General features: G+C 40.0%; 1 protein-coding gene across 1 annotated transcript in view; it reads right to left on the bottom strand.

Moving 5' to 3' along the window:
- The window catches only part of ccser2a (coiled-coil serine-rich protein 2a), a gene marked incomplete at its 3' end in the record, with an annotated part of 50,242 nt that overhangs the window by 12,964 nt on the left and 12,711 nt on the right, over positions 1-24,567 (bottom strand). Inside the window, exons 2-9 of the mRNA XM_083922462.1 lie at positions 21,303-22,788; positions 21,005-21,216; positions 9,792-9,885; positions 6,494-6,602; positions 6,202-6,382; positions 4,607-4,672; positions 4,280-4,399; positions 4-21 (exon numbers count right to left, since the gene is read on the bottom strand). Of these exons, the coding sequence (XP_083778588.1) occupies positions 4-21; positions 4,280-4,399; positions 4,607-4,672; positions 6,202-6,382; positions 6,494-6,602; positions 9,792-9,885; positions 21,005-21,216; positions 21,303-22,743 (2,241 nt within the window). The 5' untranslated portion in view covers positions 22,744-22,788. The remainder of the gene's footprint in view (positions 1-3; positions 22-4,279; positions 4,400-4,606; positions 4,673-6,201; positions 6,383-6,493; positions 6,603-9,791; positions 9,886-21,004; positions 21,217-21,302; positions 22,789-24,567) is intronic.

The following is a 24,567-nucleotide window of genomic DNA, read 5'->3' as shown; positions in this document are numbered from 1 at the left end:
AACCGGCCGTCCTTGAGCAGGCTAAGGGGGGCAAGAATAAATGGATCAATGAAAAAAGGCTTTTAACAAAATAACTGAGTGCTCATTTTTCACCTGAAGCACAGTTTCCTACTTCTACATTCATGCTGGCAATAAGCGTGTCACTGCAGAGCCGTCAGAGTCCCAATGCAATAAGAACCACCTCGATTAAACTTTTAAATCATAGATGGCTTGAAATTAAAATTAAAAAAAGGTACTGCAATAGATATCTACTTAGATTCTGAGAAGAACATGACAAAAAGAAAGAGAGAATTAATCACTGGGTTTAATATCTCAGATTTGGCATCACCAGTTTTCTAGTTTTCACCTTAGCACTAAACATAGAAAGAAAACCACCCACATTATTGTAAAATAGCAGATACTGTACTATATCATAACATGAATACACATTCATTGATTGCAGAATATCTTCTGCACATGGCTGACATTTCAAAACTTAATGAAAAAATGTCCATACCCAAGAAATACATTTTTGGCTAGAATTACCCGTGCATGGTAATTTAAATACCCTGCAGTACATTGAACTCCCTTACATTTACTTTAAGTACATGTTAACAGAAAATTGCATCCGTTAAAACCACTTTGATTGACTGACTGATGTGAGTGATAGATGTGACTACTTATTTTCCGATAATGAAATAAATGTCAGAGCAACTTATGATGTGCATTACATCATTTTGTAAGACTTTAGTACTAAATCTCTTATCTTCTTTCTTACATGTGAATAAATAGCAGAGCAACGTGTACTTGGCTGCAAAGACTATGGCAGAATCCAACAGAAATTGCTAGTTTTTGCTAACTTTGGTAAAAACTTCAATGCAGGTCAAACAAGAAGAGTGCCTAATCATGAGCAGTCTGCTGCAACAGCGGTGAAAGCAGCATCAGAAACTGCATTCTGACAAGTCACACTGAGAATTCAGTTTTCTTTCTTTGATAGCTCCACTTTTCTCTCCCATTATTTCATTTTCTCTTCTCTCAGCCATTCACAAACAGACACACACACACACGCTATACTGCAACAGTCCTTCTCCCTGCCACACACAGCTACTCTATTGTGTTCTTTTTACTCCATTACGTTCAATTCAGTCAACTGTGTCTCCCTTTTGTCTCTCAGTAGTTTCTCTATGGCACTTCACCTCCCTCTGTATACCTGACTTCTAAAGTGGCTATGGATGACTTTTCTATTTTAACTTATTATTATTAAGTAAGTGTGTTAATGACTATAGAAAAATGACACCACCAGCGTTTCAATCGGTGCCCTAGAAGCCTGCTTTCACTATTTTCTTTTGCACATCCGTCTGCAATCGGGTACAAACTCCAAGGAAAATGATGTCTTGCTTTACGACACAAGGTAAAAAAAACAAAACAAAACACAAAGGCATCATAGTCTGAACCATAGTCTGAACCAAGACAGCAAAATGGTTTGCCTTTCACATTATCAACAGCTTCACAGCACCACTGCTTACCAGAGAGCGGTTTGCTATAATGCAAGTCAACGAAACAGCTTACAACTCAACAAAATAGCTTGCGGTAGCTATCATCAGGTAGCGTAAATGGCGGACAGTGGAACAACCGGAGTAACTGTGGAAACTGCTGACATTACCCAGCAAAGGAAAAATAAACCCATGGAGGAAGAGGGAAAGCTATCATTAAGTAGGCTAACAAAACCTGCCTGCTTATCATTGTTACTGGGTGTTTTACTCTGCCTTTATCAAACCACTGACATCAGGGTTTCTGGTTCAAATTGTACACAGTTGTTTTGGACATTAGCTATTCATGGTAATGTCAGCCATGGTTCCAATGATAATGTCGTTTGAACAAATAACTTACGTTAGAATGATCCTGTCATGCTGGTGATCCAGTCAACCGGCAGAAAAAAATGTTTTCTCCATTATGTGGTTTGTTTTTAAAGAAATGCAGTGCGTCCAGTGTTGTTGATCTGGATGTCTTTGCAACAGCAGCACCAATAACACCACTTCAAAACTCTAGGAGGGGGAATCATACCTATATCCATTTCAACCACCTGGACAAACAGTAAGTCTAGCAGCATCTGACTTTCTAATTGTAGGTATTATGTAAACCAGATAACTGTGAATCTCCACAGCCTCTGAACCAGTGTTGGTCTAATTGGTATTACTCACAAACAAAAGTTTAGGATCAACATCATTTAAATGATCTAAACCTGATATGTTTGTTTTTTTCGTCCTTATCGTTGTTCTATCCTGTCCTTCAAGCCATGACAACAAAAACATTTTTAGAATCCTCTCACCTAACTTTGGCTGCCCACATAATAGTATTATATTCTTTCTACGCTCACCAACATCTTCACTCCAGCCTCTACACTCATTTATGTCAGGCAGAGATCTGAAAATATGTCCTTGCTGTTTCTTTCTGTCTTTGCTTGTTGTGGGTGATGGTGCAACAATATTGTGCTCGGCTGAAGAACCTGCTGTGGGCGGCTGCTAATTCTAATTGGAGGGAAAGTATGCGGCAGTGAGTCTGGAGGACAGACCTTGCTTTGACATTTTGGTATTTCTCGATACGGCAGGGATTTGAATAATGTCAGCCGAGCATACGGTTGTTTGGCTAACAAGCAAGCCTCGGTCAAGACACTAATGAATGTTAGAGTGGAGATGGAGCCAGCTAAAAGCGAACAGAACGGAGGTCCCTGGTAGGCAGACATAACCGTGAAAATACACACACTAGAGTGCATGTGGGAAACCAGTAACATACTGGGCAGAAAATGAACTCCACCTACAGTACCACAGTATATCTGATCAATAAACTGCATAAAGATGGATGACACATCTCCACTTCCTCCCACTATACAAACATGAAGCCACAATATCCCGGATACAGACGGTGCAATCTTGTAATTTTGTAACCAGTGTCTGTGCACTGGGAGTTGTGCGGTATCGTAGTCCTGCCCGTACATTGGCTTAATTGCAAGGAAATCACAGCTGTATTTATGGCATCAAAAAACGAATATACAACAAACTCGGCAGTAAGATGAATACTACATAAAATGAAGAACTTTTGGAAAAATGTTAATGATGTTTATTTTTATTCTTTTAGTTTGGTCCATGTCCCATCCGCTTACAAAAAGGGGTCAGAAACACCGGCTTCACTTTTGGAGAGCCGTCAAGCACCTCGCCTTTATATACAGTCTATGGTCTGACCCCTAGAACAAGGAACAGATCAAGTGCCCTCCATACTGTGTGCTTTTATCAATGCCTCAATATACTACAAAGCACAGGGAAATTGCATTCATAGAAAATGATTTTTTTCCGTCCTTTTTCACTCTATTCCTTCTTCCTTTTGTTTTGTCTTTATATAATCTGATGAGTCTGGTTTCGGTGTAAACAAGAGATAATGGAAGGCTGTGCCCAGACATGCTTACCCAGCTCAGATCTGTGGAAAGAATTGGTGTCAAGGAGGTGAACTATCAAGAGGAGCTACATGCTTGCAGCACATAAAAGCTACATGAAAGCAATCAGCAAACATGAGCACTGGAGCTATTACAGCCCTATCTGTACGTGCTCAAGGAACACACACCTAGATCAAGTAGAGTAATACTCAGCTGAAGATGATCCTGTATTGATATTCAGTGTATCAACTTTGATCAATTTGTTGTCAGTCATGGGCATCGACATAGTTGTCATTCATAGCTACTTCATGTAGTATGTCTCTGAAAACATATACTATATTTAAACGTTAAGCACAGCTGCATCTTATAATAAATAGTATTCGGCTTTTCTCCCTTCACTGGCGCTTCTGCATAATAGTACAAGCTCTTCCTGATGTCTACGGTCTAAGGATAGAGAACTGAATGTGTTGTCCTTTTAGCTAAATTTATGATTTGTAAGCTGCCAACCCTCTCACTAATCTCACTAATGACTCATTACAAAAATGCTATACATAATACCTTTAAAACATCAAACACCCGGTATCAACAGTAGGAGCAACTCACATAATGTATCTACCAGAGATCTTTGTTAGGACTTTCAAACATATTTGCTATTTTCTGGGAGCTACTACATCCATACAGTGTTCAGATCTTTTGTCAGACTTTTGCCTTCAGTTTGTGTTTTGATTCTGCACCTGTAGAAGGTTTTTGGGCCCTACAGACATAAAGCAGTCTCCCCAACATAAAGCTACACACACAAACACACACACATACTGTAGCATACAGTCCTTTTCGAACCTTTCACTTGTATCAGTCCTATTCACACCAACTCACCATTTGTTCACGCTGATGTTGTTGTAACTGTTGACACTGCAATGTGAGCTGAGCAATGGTTTTGTCTCGACTCCTGAGTTCCTCTCTGAGCACCTGCACTTCCTTAATCAGCTCCTCCAACTGAAAACACACACACACACACGCACGCACAAGCACATGCACAAGCACACACACACACACACACACACACACACACACACACACACACATACAGTATACTGTAGTGGTAGAGGAATACCTCAGTAAGACACTGGATACAAATTAAGAATGTATATTTACAGCATATCCAATCAATCGCTGCTATAAATCTAAGGTAAAGTTTCTTACCTGTGATGCAGTGGGATTGTCTTCAATCTCTTCAGGAACATCTGCCGGAGAGTCTGTATCCTCAAGCTGGAAACAAATAAACACACACATGCTCAGCAGCAGGCACACGCACAGACACCTAGTACACAGTAAGCTGGATCAATGACAAATGCCTTAGGCATGCCTCAAGAGCAATATTTTGCTACAGTGGAATAACTTTACTCTTTAGTGAATATACTCGGCTAACCCTGAGCTGTCAGTCACCAATGTAATATACCTCAGGCAGAGCTGAGAGTGTTTTTGAAAATCCAATACAGTACAAAAATTGTTGAGTCTGCTTAAATAGGTGCAGCACTTGTGTATTTTTTCCAAAGCAGATCCATAATTCATCTTGTATAGATAGAATATTTAGTGCTACACTCTAATGACATTCTTTGATTATTTTACCAACTACGGTTTGATTAAGAATTTTGGTGATTACTGTCAAAAATAATAAAGAAATGCCAATCACAGGTTATCAAAGCCCAAAATTATGAAATTGCAGAGACAATAAAAGGTATTCAAATTACAATGACATGAAATGTTAAGAAAAGAAAGTGAGTCTTCATATTTCTAAAGTTATAGCCAGCAAATGTCGACTTTTAATTAATGAAATTGTGAGTTAGTGGAGAATTATCAAATTGTTCAGTCATTTAATTGAAATATAAATTTAATTTCAACAGTACATTGCATCTGCTCCATATTCAGGCCGGGTAGATTAATTCAGTTAGAACCAGCATGTCTGACTGTTAGCACAATAACACAAAGATCTATTAGGATTTAGCAAAGCTAAAGGCTCATTTTACAGTTGCTGCCTTGAGCTTATCATCATACTAAAAAAACACAATTAAGAACAGAGTTATTAATGGACTGATATACAGTAAGTATTTTCCCTCTTGAGGCTATACAGCCAAAGCACTTGAAGACAATTAACACATCTGAAGTAAATGCAAACGTAAATATCACTTTTTATGCTGTAAAGAGTGAATTGAGTCATTCAAGTTCAAGTGTGCAGTGTGAAGTGATTGTGCCTCTTTGCATTTTGCCAATTTTCCAAGGGGGGGGGGGGGGGGGGGGGGGGGTTTGTGTTTTGTAGAAGTGTGAGTTTTATTTGTTCATCTCATACGCAGGAGCAGATTTCTGTAAGGGACATCTTTTATTTAGCTCCTCTCACTCTCATTTAATGGATTTCTCAGACTGACAACCAACAAAGAAAAATCTATTAAGTGATCAGTTTCCCACTGGCATATATATGAAATATGGATGGATAGAATTAAAACTGGCTTTGTTCATTTTTCTCAGAAAATACTTTTAACATCACTCATGCTGAACACCTAAGGACAGCCATGCAGTTTACTCCTGGCAAACTTAAGAAGGTCATTCAAATAATCATCTGCTTTCCTGCATTTAATAGATGCGAGTGTGTTTGTCCATGTGCCAACCTAACATATGTAAGTCTTTGTATGTGTGCAGGTTGTCCTCCTATAGAACTTTATGCATGTATGTAAGAGTGTGCAAGTTTTGGTACATGCAGGCATACACATTTCTGTTTATTTTTTTGCAAATATGGGTCGAACCTGTAGCAACGTTTTGAGTCTGAGCAGCTGGTTCTTGAGCGAGCTGCAGTCCTGACTCATGTGTCCTAGTGTGAGTTCATCCAGCATCGCCATGTAGCCATGCTGCCTGCCTTCAGAGGTTACGGGCCGCGAAGTGATCCTTGAAGCCTTGAGACCATCGTAGTGCTGGACAACATGAGCCCTGAGCAAGAGACAGATGGCCAAAGAGAGAGTCAGGTAGATGGAAAAACAGAATTATGTTGATGATGGTATTTCTTTTACGAGTTTTTTTAATCGTTCAGGCCTAACCAACCTGCTATCATTGTAGAATTGATCAGGTCCGCTCCAGCGGTGATGTCTACGCCGCTGCCCCTGCCGACCAGCCCTCTCTGAGTGATCAAAGCGGGACATCCTGTCAGTGTCTATATAAGAAGAATGTAGAGCACAGTTAATAAGAGAAGACATTTGTGTCATGTATGAAACAGAGGGGATGGAAGAGATAAACGAGCATATACACTGTGCTATATGATCTGAAATGTATAAAGCCGGTGTTTAGGAAATGCTGTAGATGTAGTATAGATGCAGAGAACACTCTAAGATACAAACTAGGATTCAATTTTTCATATCTTGTGGTAATGAATACTGCTATGTATTTCAGATACTCTATTCTTGAATATCTGCATATAAATCATGATCTGATCCACCTCAGTCTCTATTTCTCTCAACTGTCTCTCTCATCAAATGCAAACATGCACTCACACACACAGGAACGGGCCATTTCATTTTCAAGGAGGTAAAAGGACACAGTACTCGCACCACTCAATAGCATATAGCCGTGAAATGAACCGTGACCACAACAAAATTGACAACTAACAGAGCGCGACCCTCAGGAAATCAAAAGGACCCCTGACTTCTATATTCCAGATAGTATTCAGAGAAACAGCGACAGAGGAAAAAAGAGAGTTATCAGAGATAAGAAATATTGGCAGATTGAAAGACCCAATCCAAGGAATGCAGCAGTGGTTAAAATACTTTACCCTGAGTGTCACCACATAGCACAGGAGCAGACAGCAGTCTGTTTCATTCTGAACTGTTACATTCCAGGATACTTCAGTGCTCCCAACTACTCTTTTTCAGCTAAGAAAAAGTCCTCTAAAAAGTAATACAACAAGAATATATTCCAACTTGGGAAAAAAATCTGTGAAAGGCAGAGGAACTCGTAAATGGAGAGAAATGACTCCTTGTCCAGTCAGCTGCCGAGCAGTTAAAGGGCCAGAGAGAGAGAAAGTCAACCCAGCTCCCACCCTGCTTGGTTCTGTCTTTGTTGACAGCCTTGTTTTTCTGGGAACTCCCTAGGAACTGGAGCTTGGGAGAAATGACTGTGGTGGTGGTGGTGAGAAAACAGCTGAGGTGACTGGTTTGTGTCCAAGCTAGAACGTCACCAGCTGAGACGGGCAACGGAAAAAAAAGCTGGAGCCTTTCTCCTGTCACAACCTGACAAGTCGCTGAAAAATTTTACATGAGGCCCCTTCTACCCTTTTTTATTCCTCTTCCCCTCTTCCTGTTCTGTGGCAGAGTCAGGGTGTCTTTGGGAGGGAGGAAACACTTCCCGTGTCTCAGGGCCTGCCCTGTGGGCTGGGTCTAACTGGACTCTTCAGCCTGTCTTGCTTTCGCTCTGACTGTCATGACACTAGCATTAGCCATGACATAGAGCGCTATAAATATGGCAGCTTTCCGAAAAAGGAGTAGGAAGGGACGACACTCCAATTCACATTCCTCTGGAGTGAACATTCCTCTCTCTGTTTCTCAAAAACAAGGAGATCACTGTTTACAGACTAAATAATGATATCAGAGGGGTAAACCACCATCAATAATGTATTATTTTACCTAGAGGGACGTTTATTAGGCGCTAAAACTAATGTAGTCAAATACAACAGGCCTGCAATAAGTCCTGCATTCAAGAAGGTTGTAATGTTCAGGCTTTTGTTGGAGCTTTTCTAGAAAGGTTGTTGAATCAACTGTACGGTCTTTTTGAAGGCAGTGACAGTAGATGACTAGATATCTCCAAAAAAATCTAAATATCTCAATAGTCTCAAATATCTTGCAGTTGGAATCCTGTCCTGTTGTTCTCAAAAATTAGATTGAACTTGAGATTTGGATATAATTCATTACCTATTGTTGTGAAATATTATTATATTATATATTATTATTATTCTGTGACTCCTGGCCCCAGAGAGAGTCCTTGGCCATGCTGAAAATTCCTTGATGTTGTTTTTATAATAAACTTTTTAAACTTTAAAAAGTAAACTTGAAAATAATAAGACATGCAGCAACGGGCCGCAGGTTGGAGTCAAACCCACGGTCGCTGCCTCAAGGACCTTCAGCCTCTTTACATGTGGCGACTGCTCTAAACCCTGAGCCACCGGCCACCCTGTGAACTATTACTTAGGTGTTGCAGAGAGCGGAGCGCCTACATCTGTCACAATGTTACATACAACGCAGTTACGGCGTTTCTTTTTTTACCTATGACAGACACTTGACTTCATGTTGATTAACATTAACGTTTAAGTGTTGAGTTTTGACTTAATTACTTTGAAGCATATGTACCCTATTCATTACTTGAGTCATTCCACATTAAAAGTAGTGCATTAAACAGATTAGCGTGGAGTGGTACTTTGACAGGGCTGTCTTCAGGACTGCCAAGGGAAAATTCACTTCCTAGGATTCATTACGTTTCATGACAGGTGAGTTTAATGTTCTTCTTTCTCTCTGCCTTCCTCCTCTCATGTATGTGACCGACACCATCTAATGAATAAATAATAACGTTGTCGACACCATTATTGTGTGGTGATGTGACCTGATTACATTTAACACCTACAAAGAATCTTTTATTAGTCAATTCCTAAGATATGGGAAATTGATTACATTTACAAAGTGAAAAGGAGTAACAAAGAAAACTCCTATGACTTAAATAGTTATCAAGATGAGAGCGGGTGATTTTATGTGGAATAGTAAGCAATTAATCCAATCATGCTAACACCATACTGCTGTTGCCAAGGCAATCAAATGTAAACTCTGGATGTGCTGCCACCATACACAAGTGTGTGTCTGTTCATATAAACAGAGCAAGACAGCTGGCTGAATACTGCTCCAATTCACCTGTCTACCATAATATTCAAGGCCAGTTATGTGGCAGGGATAGAGCTATAATTAAATAACTCTTCAGCAACAAAATTTGAAAAGAGTAACAGTACATTATACGCAACAAGGTATCCATTAAAAGATTTTAAAAGGATGTTGCAGAGGTAGCTCTCCACCCAAGGCAAGGCACGTCTCAATTTATTCATTGCCATTATATGCAATAAAAGCATTTTGCTGAAAATAGAATACTCACACCTTGCAAATGCATTAATTTACAACTATGATCACAACAATTTTGCTGGAGGTGTCCCTGTACTTATAGGAAAATAACGGACAACCACCATCCAATGAAACTGAATAATTTGTCTTGGCCAACGAATGACCTCACATCTGTGTGTAGGATAATGTGTGTGTTTTTGGGTGTGTGTGCATGTGTGTGTGTGTGTGTGTGTGTGTGTGTGTGTGCTGACCATGCAAGCCATCCTCTGGGAGGTCCACATCCAGCATGAGGTCATCATCGTCCAGCTCTCCTGTTCCCGGAGGGTCCAGGTTGTTCAAAATATCCTGAGAAACACAGAAATCCCATGTAACAACAGCTTTATTGTAAGGCATTAGCTAACGCTATAGGGACATAGGGACATTATCAGCACATTATGAGTGCATTAGAGTCTTTATATAATTTCACCTCTGGGACAAAGTGTCTTTATTGGTGTAAGACCAACTGCTGTTAGAGAAATATATGGACACCAGAGACAAGATACATCAGCAGTACGCACGCATGCACGCACGCACGCATGCACAAACGCACGCACGCACGCACACACACGCACACAAGTCTAATTCCCAATCCTCTAATTAGCCAGAAATGGATGTTGGTCTGGCATAAGCAGTGTCTTCCAACAGAGCCAAAGCAGCTTTTGTTGCTATTCAAATCAAGTAAATGTTATGTATGTAGCACAATATCACAAATCACAAATTTGCCTCCTTTTCTACCCACACTTCAGATAAGGAAAAACTCCCCAAACAAAACCCTTTAACAGGAGACGGAATGGATGAAACCTAAGGAGGGATCCCTCTCCTGGGACGGACAGATAATAGAAGTCACGTGTACAGAATAGACCAACATAATAAAATTACATTATAGACAGTCCATATGATACATTGAATATGAAGACATATAAAAAAGATGGATCTGGGAGAATGTTACTAACTCTAACTCTCTTTATTGTTTAAATATGATTTATGATTTAAAAACCTTTAAGCTTTAGCACACAAAGGTTGTATAGTATTTATTTAATTATTCACTGTGGAATACTTTGTAAATGAAAAGGACACAGGAGAAGGAGCACCTCTACGATGTAGTTACAATGAAAAAACAGGATACTTAATGTGCTGAACTTTTGCAATTATTATGGATCCTGTTTTTAATTGTTTTTTCTATTATTCATTTATTAATATTTATTGTAATACCTATGATTGAATCATTTCGTCATTAACAATAACAACATGTGAAGCACTGTCAATTACTTTCTACTATGATATTTGTTCTCTCACTCCAACGGCTCAGTATTCTGTACACCAACAGATAACAGAACAGGCTTCTGCAAAAAATATCACTCAATTATGAATGATAATAGCGAACACTTTGAAAAGCCAACAAAAACACTTCTCATTACAGCCCCGGAATATGCCGTTAGTCTGACTGCTGCGCTGCTGTCTACAGAGTAATTCAAAGCAAACCCAAAAGCAAGACTGAATCAATAGTTCAAAGCTTTATTTTTCAAGGCAATTTTGTGCTTCATGAAACTAAATTGACAGGGCTTTGACTAAAGGACACAAGCATAAAATTACTCATTATAGGAAATCTCATGTGTTGCATTATTACTGGCTGGTACTCAGCATTTCAGACTTGATGAAGAAGGAAAATGAAGGGAATAGAATAGTATAAACAACATACTTCTGCAGTCATCCAAATATTGTCAACCAAGATGTGGGTGGGATAATTGTTATCTGGAGTGACACATCAACCTGTCTCATCTGTTGTATTCTCTGTCCTCCTATTTGTCTGTTTTTCTCCCTCCACCTTATTGCTCTCTTCTCTCTAACCTTATAACTACCACCTTTTGAATATAAAGACAATATTAGATGAATACTTGATAAAGCAAGACATCCTGCTACATCTGTTTAACCAGAGTAGCTTCACTTGTGAGGATCTGTGGGGATTTTTAAGCATGAGGTTTTGATTTTTGTCACAGTATAATTTAAGTTTTCTTATCACTCACTGTGTACATATAGAAATTAAATAAAAGTGATTTAGCATGCTTTCACATTATTATCAACTTAACATAGATGGTATAATTAAAGGGTGTTGCAGATCAGCTCCAGTTTAAAACTAGGTGCAATAAAATGAGGGGGTGAGCCCCCCAGAAGGCCGGATTCTTCAGAGCAGGGAGTGTTCTTTCTACAGGAGCTGGTGGTGCTTGGAGGAACCGTGTAACCAGGGGGCAGAGGATTCAACTTGTGAATGAATGAGAGCGAGTCTGGGAGTGATAGAATCAGGAACCAGGAACTGCTTCAGCAACATTCTGAACCAATCACAACAACTCAATTACTTTTTTTGCGCCATAAATTCATTGTGAAGGCGGGGCTCGGTGCTCTTTCTGCCTCGGTGGTCGCAGCAAAAGCTTGTCTGAAAGCCGAGATGTCAGCGTCTCCTGAGCCCAGAGAGAGTCCTTGGCCATGCTGAAAATTCTTTGCTGTTGTTTTTTTAATAAACTTTTTAAACTTTAAGAAGTACTCTGGCTTTCCTTGAGAAGAACATGACAGATCTTTTATTTTTCAGAAACAATCAGAAACAAAAAGTGCAGGTGGAATGTTAGTGATATAGTGATCCTGTCATACAGTATTGAGGATACTAATGAAGTGTGTGTGTGTGTGTGTGTGTGTGTGTGTGTGTGTGTGTGTGTGTGTGTGTGTGTGTGTGTGTGTGTGTGTGTGTGTGTGTGTGTGTGTGTGTGTGTGTGTTTGTGTGTGTTTGTGTGTGTGTGTGTGTTTCATAGGACTTGCACCCTCTATAAACTACAACAGCCACACAACAATAGCAGCAAGACAGCAGCAGCTGTGAGTCCTCCATCAGTGTCTTCAATGTATTTTTTTCAGCAGGACTACTGGTGCAGTGAACTATGAAATGATTGACGAAACTCACAGCTCAGTACAAAACCATTAACTTAGGTCTGTAAGTGGAAACACTATCTAAAATGGCCCTCAAAAAGACTCTATGTGCAGGTGCAGAGAGCTGCAGCGTTCAAAATGAAATTGTATCAGTTCCGTCAGAAGGAAGCAGCCGAAACACATCCAGTGTGGTCATTTTGTACATTGTTACACATAATGTTATCTCAGTTGTCTATAAAACTGTGTGTAGTGTGAAGGATCGCTGACCGCAGATTCACACGTATCAAATGATTGCTCGGGAGTGGACATATTGCAGAATCACTTGGGATAGCATCGTGAGTTACATTTAAGATTGTATTCTAATTTGTTATCTTACATTATTCTCACATACTGTACAAATATTAGGAGCAAAGTGTGTTATAATGCCTTGCTTGAGGAAGCTTCAATATGCGCACAGGAGCGATTGAACAACCACCCCACTCCACCACCTGCAAAGCATACCCTGTATCCTTGCAGCTACTTACAGCCCTATAGTGTATCGATTACATACAATTAGCACCAAACCACTCAATAAAACATAAAAAATGATGTAGTTTAATAATGAATCCAAATAAATGCATGCACACTGTGAAGTCAATATCTATGACCTGTTATGAAAATGCATCTGACCAGCAGCTTTGAGCCAATCAAATTGTAGCAGTTGTACTTGCTCTCACTGAGGCAATGATGATTCGACTCGTAGGAGTACATGAATTTGACACATGACATGCACAATATTGATCGATCTTTGCCACCCAGAGGTGCTCCATCAATCCAAACCCCACAGCCTGAGCGGCATTCAATATCTTAACAGCCAAGGGAGGGTCTCTCAACATGCTCAGTTTCATAACCACTCTCTGCTCCTACGGTAACATCAGATGAATTTTCCAACAAACACAGCTGAATAAAACACTGATTAAAACCTTCAAAATCACTGGGAAAGTTATGAGACTGAACTACTCTCTCTTTGACAGTTTGCCTTCAAGTGATCCGGGTGTCTGAACAAAAGACTCGCAGGGCAAATGAAAGGCTCATTAGAGAAATCTTAATTCTACTCATTGCTTTCTTGGAGAGTATCTTTTTGGGATCTTTGGTAGACATTTGGTTTATGTGGGCTGAGTGTAAATTAGCATTATGGCACACAAACACAATCAGCCAAAAAGGAAAAGTTGGCAGTTCAAACTACTTTAAAAAAGCACAAACTTCAGCGTTAGATAAGAATGCCAAATGAATAAGTGTCAGGGAGAAGTCCTAAGACTCACTGTACTTGTTCTTCTTAGACGTCTCGGCCTTTCTCTTTTTGTCTCACTAGAAGTAAGCTGCTCTTTTGAACTGAGTGCTATTCTTTTAATGGTATCTAAGTTGAGCAACTCAGAGAGGAGGGTTAAAAAGTATTTTTTTTCCCAGGATCAATAGTTCTCTGAATGTCAAATACTTTCCAAATGAATGTTCTAAGAAATGTTGAAATATGACATGAGAGCTTATGCATTTTCTTTACATAGAAGTGGACTGGGTTTGGGAAGGATGTGCTCAGCTGCTGTTGCTGTGCATGTTGTGTGACATTAGCACCGCCACTTAACAGTATTGTTTCTTTATCTCGGCATCTTTGGACTCACTGGTGGTTTTGATGGAAGATATGTCCTCTACTCCAGATGTTATTGTAATCCATTATGAGTAAATTATGAGTTCATAAAAATACTAGAAAATCTTAATAAAAATACTATATCTTGCAATGATTCCGCTTTTAGTCTCTGTCAGTATAGAGTGGGAGGACTTAAGGGTAAACAAATTTACCACAGAGTAAAATAACTACTTGTTCTCCTTTAAATGGCTCACATGGCAAATTCATCCAAATGTTTACTTCAATAGCGTAAATGCCTTTTGAACAACACTGTCATTCCATGTGTCTCTTCATAACAGAAACAAACTGTATGAGTCACTGCTTATTCTAATGTCTTCCCTTTCTGAATGTTACAAGAAGTTACAAATAATGAAACTCAATAATTGAGGATAAGGAAAAAAAGACAACCTGTATTCTGTATTTTCAATTTCATAGAATAAGAGAGATTTTTCCGGGTTTTTTTACCCTACTGTGACCAACAGAACCAACAGTTCCTTATGTTTTAATGAAAATACTGTAGTGCCTTTGACAGTGGGTAAAATGCTACCTCAGGTCAGGCTAGAGGATGTTTTTTTGTTTTTTTGAGAATTGCACAGATATTGGCTCAAAATAAATGAAAAGTATCTTTATGGAATTGTGGTTTTTTTTCCGCGGTACTGAACTCACACCGAACCGTGACTCTTAAACCCAGGTGTGAACCGAATCGTGACTTCTACTTGAAAAATACTGCTACAAATGGCAATATCCTTTTTATTTGCAGTTTGCACAGGTGGAAGCAAACAACAGAGGCAGTGCAGAGGAGGCATGCTGAGTGATATTGGTGCCAGCTGAAGAACAGAGCAAAACAGAGTTAGGTAACCATCAAATCAGCAATGTTTTCTTCCCAGCGTTATCTTTTTCTCATTTTGTTTGATGCCTAGGATGTGCATATTGTTGTATTGAAAAATGACAACAATGTGCTTCCTGTGCCATTGTGTATATTCATGAGAAACAAAAAAGACTGTGCCTGTCCTGTTGCACTCAATAAGAGACAGGTTTATATTTTGAGTGTAAGGTGTAGTTACTGTCATCAACACTATAAGTAGTATCATTTTGTTGTTTTTTTGCTTCATATAGTGTACAACTAAAGCTCTGCTTAACTTGAATATAAGGATGACTGTCTTTTATTCTTGTAGTTTTCCCCATCCGTAAGATACAAAAGCAACACAACAAATGAGAAACTGTTTAGGGAGTAACTTTGTCTGCCAATTATGCAAACTCGATTGATCCCTCTCTCCTGCCATCTTTATATTTGATTTGATTTGTTTGGCTGTATACTGAACTAACACTCCCCTAAAATTTGAGCTTTCAATAGCTTCACTGTCACACAAACCTTAGCAAAATACCAGGAATTATTACCACTACAGATCACCAAAGAAAAGAAAAACTACACACTATTCATAAAAGACTAGATACTGAATGACATCAACGTAAGGAGCATGACATGTTCTGCAAAATTGAATAGGAAATAAAGAGGAGAGAGATTTTTTTTGTATTGTCAGTGAAATAGTATCTTCTAAAACCTCAGTTTCTATTACCGTGCATGAAAAATAATATCATGAAATACTAATTAAATAAAATTCGCAGTGCAGTCCATAAGTATGTGGACAGTGCCACATTATCTATTGTGTTGGCTGTATTGCAGCACATTTAAACTCAACAAAATTGCACATGCGCTAAGCATTAGAAACCTAATGTAAAAACTATGTAATCAAAATCATTCAATGTGTCCCTTCTCCAGTAATTAATTGCCTGCCTGTGGTGCTCATTAGTCTTTTTTGACATAGTCCAAACTAGAACACCTGTCTGTCTTAAAACAAATGAGAAAAAAAGTGAAATCTTCCATCTTTGTTTTGTTAAACTTCCTTTTAATCATTTTATAGCAGATTCAAGGACTTTACACCACGATCCAGAACAAGGACCTGATTATAGTTAATCAACCAGAACTTGTCAGTGTAAATGGTTCTGCTTTTATGTAGCTAATCGGCCCATATACTATATTATTGCCTTTATCTCTCACAGGGGGACAATAAGTAGCCCATTTAAGATTTAGAATATGTGAGGGCCAGTTGAAAGACAAAGTGGTTATGAAAGGCAGCATGGTAATGATCTGTAGTAAAATGATAGTCACGACTGTGGTCGGAAACTAAAGTTAGTCATGATGTATAATGATGGAAGTACAGGCTGTAATTTTGGGAATGAATCAGACTGCAATTTTCTCAAGTTGTGTGCAATGGTCTCTATTGAAAGCACTGAATGCACCAAAAGAGGGACACAAAAAAGCATTGATTACCTTAAAGGGCCACTGCTGTCAATTTAAAATCAAGACAGACAAAAGCAGGTGAGCTATGAGCCTCATTAATGCAGCAGCATAGCTAGTTCACTGGCAGCATGTTCCATAAATGGCTAAGCACTCTGCAGACAAAAGGCTTAAGCACCTTACTCATTAAACACTAATGAATTGACCTGTCTCAACCTGGCTCCACAAAAGCTTAAAATTAGAGGCAAAATAAATAAATCAGGGATAAGAGGCAGCGGTAACTCTGCAGCTTTGGGGAAGCAAAGGGAGAAACTAAAGGATTACAGAACTACCAGGACTTTGGCTGTAAAACAGAGAGGGAAAATAGGAGGGGGAGAAGGCCAATCGGATAAAACATTGACGGGAGAAACAACAAACTGCTAAAATAAAGAAGATGAAACATTGTCAGCTAGCCAAAAAGGAGAAGGGATAAGACCTGAGAAATGTAAGAGACCAAATGGAAAAAAACAGGTGTTCTCCATGCAAGGTGTCATGCTGCGGGGAGGGACACTGGACTGTAATTTAAAAGGGAAAAGCATTTTCTTCTGAGACACACTCCAAGACAGATGGATATTGAAGTCAACAGAGCAGTTTTTTACACAAAACATAGCATAAAATTTAGTTTGACTAATTCTCAAAGTTACTTATCCATTTAAACGGGAGCATAAAGTATGAGTTCATGTAAAGATGAAACCTGGTCCCAGAGGATACATTGTGATGATAATGTAATACAATTTAATAACCCTGCAATGCATACTACATTTGTCACTGTTAACAGATTTATGTGGTTGTTTGAGAATCTGTTAGAGATGTGTTAATTATAGTTATGTTGTATTCAATCGTATTGCATTTCAAAGTAGACCTAATTTTTGGTAATTCCTTGTATTGAGAGGGAACTACAGAAGGGAGGCATAGGATTAGCTTTACTTAACAATATAAAGCAATCCAATAGCACAACAAAAAATGTCTACAGACAAACTACTAATCCCATCCTTCTCACACAGTTTCCTCAAAAATTGCTTCACAGAGGTTATATATATCGCAATGGTATTGTCCTGGATTGTAGTTCACTCCACAGGTGTAGCTATTATTTTGTCCACCCCAATTTTAATAACAGAAAGTATATATCCTTCTATGTCAGCTTTAGCTTTCCCCCATATCGTATACATTTATGATTGCTTGCGAGTTGCCTGACAAAATAAAATCAGTAATCTCAAATATTCTTGAGAATATGATGCTTTTGCACTGCGTGATAAATTGCGCTGAAGACCAGGAAACATTAACTATGAGAAGTGACTCTCCATTTCCCAGTGCCAATAAAGCTGGTGGAGCTGCATGGCATCATGGGAACATTATTATCAGCTCAGGTAGCCAATTCCTTGATTTTGCACAAAGGAATTAGAATGCAGATGTAGTCATGCATAGCCAGAGAAAATACTGGGGCACACAAATCAGGAGCACTCCAAAGGATGCACAGTGCCTCCAAGTGGACTGAGCACGCCACTGCAGTATGGTAACCTAAACCTTCTAGGAGCTAAATATCTCATTCATTTTCTCATACCAACAAGACACAAACACATGGGGAGTTGTTTACATATATGCTATAAACACTAGCTGCGTTCTTTCTAAAGAGTTAATTGTTCTTTTTGCTTAGAGCCATGATTGCACTTACCTAGTAAGATTGGGCCTAATTAAATGTATTTTTCTCCGGCATCTAATTGTGAGCAGGAGACCTTTTTGCATGCAAAAGATCAAGGAATAGCTTGACTGTTAGACTCTTGGCATTTTCTTTAGCTACTAACAAACTGTGATACACAATGTATTGCTTGAAGCCACAACGATTATGCAGGATAAATCTGAAAATATTACGAATCATATCGGACACAAACACTGCTTTGTGACAGGATTATATGTGTGGCTTTCTCCTGCTCATTATGAGGAACTATTTACTCAATTAACAAAGGAAGGGTGAGTGAAAGAGAGAGAGACACAAACAGATGGAAAGAAAATAGAGGAAAAAGAGAGCTCAATGCATCCAATTACAGTAAGTGGGCTCATTTCCTCTAATCCAATAGCCCAGTTAAATATCTCAGAGGCAAATCCTCCATACAGCTGATCTTCACACATCAGCAATCAGTCACTGAGTCTCTGCCTTTCCCTTTCAGGCTCTACCCTTTTCCTCTTTAGTCCTTTTTTCCTATCTAGCTCCCACTCACTCAACCAACAGCCACCATCAGATCTTTCCCTCTCATACGGCGAGAATTATCACTCTTCTCTTCTTCTCTGAAAATAGATGCGTATCTCACTAAGAGACCTTATAGAAAGGTTATGCACATGCCACATTTTCCACAGATTTCTAGCGGTGCCGGGTTTTGTTACATTGGCCTAGAGCTAGACTGCTACTGATGCAATAACAGCCTCCAGTTACACTCACAGGGGACACACATCCTCTCGTTCAACACAAACCAGTAGCCCCGTGATTGTTTCATTCTGGTAGAATAGAACAGCATCGGATTTTCCATTTAAATCTCTCTTTTACCTCTCTCACCTGTGTTTTGTACAATTATTTCACAAAATGATGTGATTTTTTTCATGTACAATAATAATAGTGTAGAACTGCAGTCAAGTCATGTGAAGAGCATCTTTTGTTTCAATCAATAGAAGATGCTTCTTCTGGGACTGATTCAAATGATCTAATCCGCATTTGATTATTCTGCAATTATGTAATTCTGTAAAGATTTATGTAGTGTAATCTAGAATAGTTTATGATGGACGTATAATATATAGAAATATGAAAGTACATAGATTTAGGTGGAATTAGGTGGACCGTGCAATAGTGAAATACAAAAGCTATATACTGTACAAGCTTCGCCTTTTTTCAACATCAACTAACCTGCCACACAAACATGGGCACACACACACAAACACACTCGTTAAGGCATGCTGAATGACTCTTAATCAGACACACATGGCTAAAGCACGTGGGCTTGTACTGATAAACACATACAGACAGAGCCCCACACACACACAGAAGGCCCTCTCCTCCTTTTCTTGTTTTGATAGTTACTAGAGATCAATAATTGTGAGATAAACCCGTTTCAACATCACATGGTAAAAGTAGCAAACACATAAAGCTTGTTATATCATTTCTAATCCAGCTCATTTTAAGCTCTTTACGCATTCCTAAGATCATGTGCCATGGTACATGAATACAGAGGAGGCCAGCGATGCTATTATACACACAGTTGGTGGCCAGGTCAGCATTCCTCTCAGGGAGAGAGAGGCCTTGGCATGAAACTGGCAGCAAGAGCTGGCAGAAACCTCTAGACAGTTTTGCTTTCCTTTTCAGCCTTTGTTCTTCTCATTTAATCCTCAATTATAAAAGGAAGGAGGAAAGTGGAACTAATTAATGAACGAAACCATGCAGTGTGTGTGTTACGTCAAAAAACGGCTAAAGTTGTAACCAAGAATAATACATGCTTGATAATGGCCTCAAGTATATAAGCTAGAGCCAGACCCATATATCCGACAGCCAATATTGGTCGATCACAGCGTGTATGTTTTACGATATGCACTGTTGTGAAAACTTTTTTTACAGGACGACGATCCTTGGGAGATTTTGAAATGGTGTATGGTGTAACTTTTTGTAAATTATTTGTTTATATTTAAATGTTAAGGAATTCAATGCAATTACTAAATAAGAATAACAAATAGGATGTTAAAATTGTATAACACTGCAAATTTCCTTTTTTTTACAGTTTTTAAAAATACCATCATATAAACTATGATGATACTACAGTCCATGCAAACATACGCTTTATTACACCCATGGGATTACAGAGTGAATACAGTTTATTCAGTGCAAGCCTAGGTTTTGAGCTTTATTGAGCTGGTCTTTTCATGCCTGAACTCTTGTATGTAGTGCACATGGAAAAGATACAATAAGTCAATTTGTGCCGTAAGTGCCATGCCCTTTACTTTTCTTTCACCCTCTACCTCTGAACCTCTCTGAAATGAACCCACTCCTCAGTCACTCAAGGCTATTCACTTCTGCCTAGCAATCAGTTAAAGCTGCAACAGCTTTAAGTGTTTCTGAGGTTGTTAGCCTTAGTAACCTTATCACCGCTGGAAGGTTTTCATGCTCTCCACCCCTTCCTTTCTGAAATATGCTAGTTGACATTAAACAAGAAGGAGTGGAGAGCATGAAGGGCTTGTTGGCAGAGTACTTCCTCATCTGTTTAACGTAAACTAATTGAGATAATATACTTCAAAACATAATTTTTGTTAGTATCAGTTTTTTTGACTTAGGAATCTTCTTGAATTCTGTTTTTTTTTCCTGAAACAGAAGAGGATGTTTTTTTTCCTAACAGCAGTGGGAAGAAGTGGAACCAGTGGCAAAATAGTTTTCTAAGAAAGGCCAAATTCTAGGGCCGACAAATTAACAAAGGTTACGTTTTGTTTTGAATTGTACATATTTATGTCAAAATTCATCAAAGCTGGAAACTGGAACTCACCATGCTGTTGAGCTCTGAATCATCATAGCTGTCACATGGATGTGTCCCAGGCCCCCCAATGGGCTCAAGACCATCCTCATCCCACATGTAGGTTCCACCAGAGCTGTTGGAGGGGGACAGCTCCACAGACGAAGCCTGAAGGACATCACCCTGCTCTGAAGACAACACCAGTGGTCCCTGGGAGTCCTGCTCAGGGTTTTCATCTGTATGCCCTGAAGAAGATTTGCAGGACTGAACAACTGACACAAATGTAACACAAAAGTTTTCTTGAAATTCCATTCAAAACATCTTTTTTTACCTGCCAAATCCATGGTGTCCCAGTCAAGGGACTCATTTAGAATGCTGTGTAGGTGCGTGTGAGTATTGTTTCCAGTTTTCCTGTTGTTAGGCAGGTCCCCATCACTGAACACATCTCCCACACAGTCAAAGTCATCTGGAAACTCTTCACTGAGATCACCTCTGTCTAGAGATGAGGCAGAAGATAAGGACATGTCCTCCAGAGTCTCACATGTTGTCTGGCCAGAGCTCTTCCTAAGCACGCTATTACATCCTCCTTTTCCTTCTCCAGAGCTTCCATCACTGTCACTGTGGGACTCTGCTTTATCAGCCTCACCATTCTGCTCAATGTCCATTGCTATCCCTGCACATTCAGAGGCAGCTGTAGGTCTGATTTCCCCCTTGACCCTACCTGGAAAAAGGGGCTTCGGCTGCTTGGCCTGCCCAGGCCGAGCCAGCCTGTAGCCTAAAGACCCTGCGCTGCTGCCCAATGATTTGGTCAGCACACAACTGGGGAGCAGAGGTTTCCTCAGAGCACTGGGAGTAGTGGGTGCTGGAGGGATAGATAGGGTGGGCAGAGAGGAGGCAGCTGAAGGAGTTCTACTGTACTGAAGTCCTCCAAGTCCTCCACCTAGACCTCCTGAACCTCCAAGGCTGCCATTTAGGCCTCCGAGTCCTAAACCCACTCTTCCATTGCTAAGCTGAGGGGGTTTGAGGAAACTACTCCGAGGTGGTCGGAGTTGAGTGTTTGCCAGAGGCTTGGCTAGTTCAACAGCCCGGTTAAAGGAAAAGGACCGTGTCATAGGTTGGCTGGTGGGCGAGGGAATCTGCTTGAAGTGAGTGAAGCTGTTCGACCGCACCATGTTGTCCTGTGTCAAGGCCTTCATGTTGTCACTGGACTGGGATAGGCTGTCTTGAGAGCTGCTTCTGGGAGAGCTAGAACCTAACCTTGGGCGCACAAGGCGGGATTCTGACCCTGTTTGAGCAGGAATGCTGGAGCCATTATGGACCAGTTTAGGACCTCCATTCAGTGGACTTTGGCCTAGCTTGGTCCCTACTTTGGGACTCATCTTCAAGGATTGCTTGGGAATGGCCTTGGGACTGGAGACCGCCACCATCAAAGAGCCTGACCTCCGCATCTTGGGTGTTGCTGGAGAGCCATTCTTTGCTTCCTTTGCCAACGAGGTCAGCTGTGTCTGAGCCTTTTCTTCAACAACATCCACAGGGCTTGTGGGGTTGGTGGGGCTCAAGGGGGCCGTCCCCTCATCTTTCTTCCATTTCAGGGAAAATGGAGAGGCACGTATAAGGCCATTTGGGCGTGTTCCTGGGGGAGTGGTCTTACAATCCTGGGTAGGGGTGGTTGGCAGTGTGGAACCATTGGACAAGGGGCTAGCGCCACCAGTCGAGGAGCGTCCACCGAACTTAGGCAGTCTGGATACCATTGCAGACTTTTTTTCTTCCATGAGATGCCAACAAAGGCATGGAGGAATGTGGAATCCCACGCAGAACTGAGGAAAGAAGACACAAAAACACAGCAAAAAGAGATGATTTACAAGCGGTTTTATATCTTATTTTGAGTGCTTAAGATAGTATTATAGTGATTTTTTTTCCAAAACACTATTGCAAGAAGAAAATTAAATGTAGTTGAAAAACACAAATTAGTACAGTCAGACACATAAGCACGCACGCTTGTGAACATTTGCAGTGGTATTATGGATACCTGTAATGATGAACAGTAATAATACTCGGATATTCCTGTCCACCTGCTGCAGTGGTTGCATGTCTGATCCTTTTCAAAGATCACTGACTGTGAGGAGCATTAGGGATTAATCTGGCAAGCTTACAGGGAGACTTGAGACTCTGTCACGCCAAGTATGGCTTGATGCTTTCACGTGGTCATGTGAGAGACATAAAGGCCAAATTAATCTCTGTATTTATGTATTTAGTACACAACCTGAAATTTCAAGCACACAGGGTAAATCAGATGTACTCCATTAAAACCAGTCAGCAAAAATGTATGAAACTGAATTCAGTGCAAGAAACTGAATAATGTGCTTGTTATATGATTGATTAAAACCATGCAATTGTTACGTAAAATCTCCCAAAACTTAAAGGCAGATAAAAGGAACAAAAATTATGTTACGAGAAGATAATATAGTAATGAGCTTTAACATTTTCAAAGAGTTTCACACGACATGACTAGCTGGCACTGGTTTTGGAGGACATGGCGCCAACAAGCATTGCCAACAAAAGAATGGGCCAACCAAAAGACAACGCTTTGGGAAAAGAGGGAACCAGTGCTGGGAAGATGGCCAGCATATTGTGAATAGTGAATGAAGGACCTACAGCATGTGAAACCAATGGAGGGAGAACGCAGGGCAATTTCCTGCTACTCATTGTTAAATTTATTCAATTCCAATCAGCCATGTGACAAGCGTACATGTGTTAGGGGGTGCACCTGTGTGTTATATCCATCTGGCTACTAGTTCTAGAAAAATTATGAATAGGAAAGTTACTGAGGATCCAGATGGCTGGTGCGGTTTATGTAAAGTGATCTATCTGCATGAGGGAGCAAAGCAGTTACTAAAAACTGTCTGCCAATAGAAAGTAAACTGTTGTTGCATCAAATAATATTAATATTAAAATACTAATTACTTGTAAGAAATTCCCACTGATTTGTTGATCCACAGCAGAACAAGCAGTTTCTCCAATGTGAGTGGATCCTTTGATAAACTGGCACAAAGACAGATACTAGAGCAATAATCCACTCAACTTTTAAAGGGGTGGGGGAAGGGTGTTTTGTTACAACCAATGTAGGTCTCTATTTCTGGGGGGGGGAAACCCATACTACGTTGCCCCACATTCCCATGCACAGACACACGTGTCAACAATCAAAGAGACACACTCACTACCGCCACAGAAGTCTGGCTATGCCACCATCTTAATCTGCCTCATAAACACACATGGGCACAAACACTGAAACACACAGCTACACACAAAATCAGGTCAGCATGTGCAGGCAGGGCAACCAAAGCCTCTTTGCCCCGGGGAAGGGGTGGTCATTGTGTGTATGTCTATATGTGTTTAATGGGTAAGAATTAGATTAGGTGTTTTTGCTACTGTGAATGACCCCAGAACCTCTCAAGTTTCATTCACATCCAGCGTGGCAGATCACAATTACATAGCAGCAAACCCGAACACTGCTGTGGCAAATGTTTATTCATCTGGGTCATCTCACTCATCACACATCCGCGGGAAGATATCCTGGTGTTTTCGTTGATGTGTTT

The sequence above is a fragment of the Echiichthys vipera genome (genome assembly GCF_963691815.1).
Source record: "Echiichthys vipera genome assembly, chromosome: 11".
NCBI lineage: Eukaryota > Metazoa > Chordata > Actinopteri > Perciformes > Trachinidae > Echiichthys > Echiichthys vipera.
Note: the sequence above shows the minus strand (reverse complement) of the source record. Positions and strands in the feature narration are given on the sequence as shown.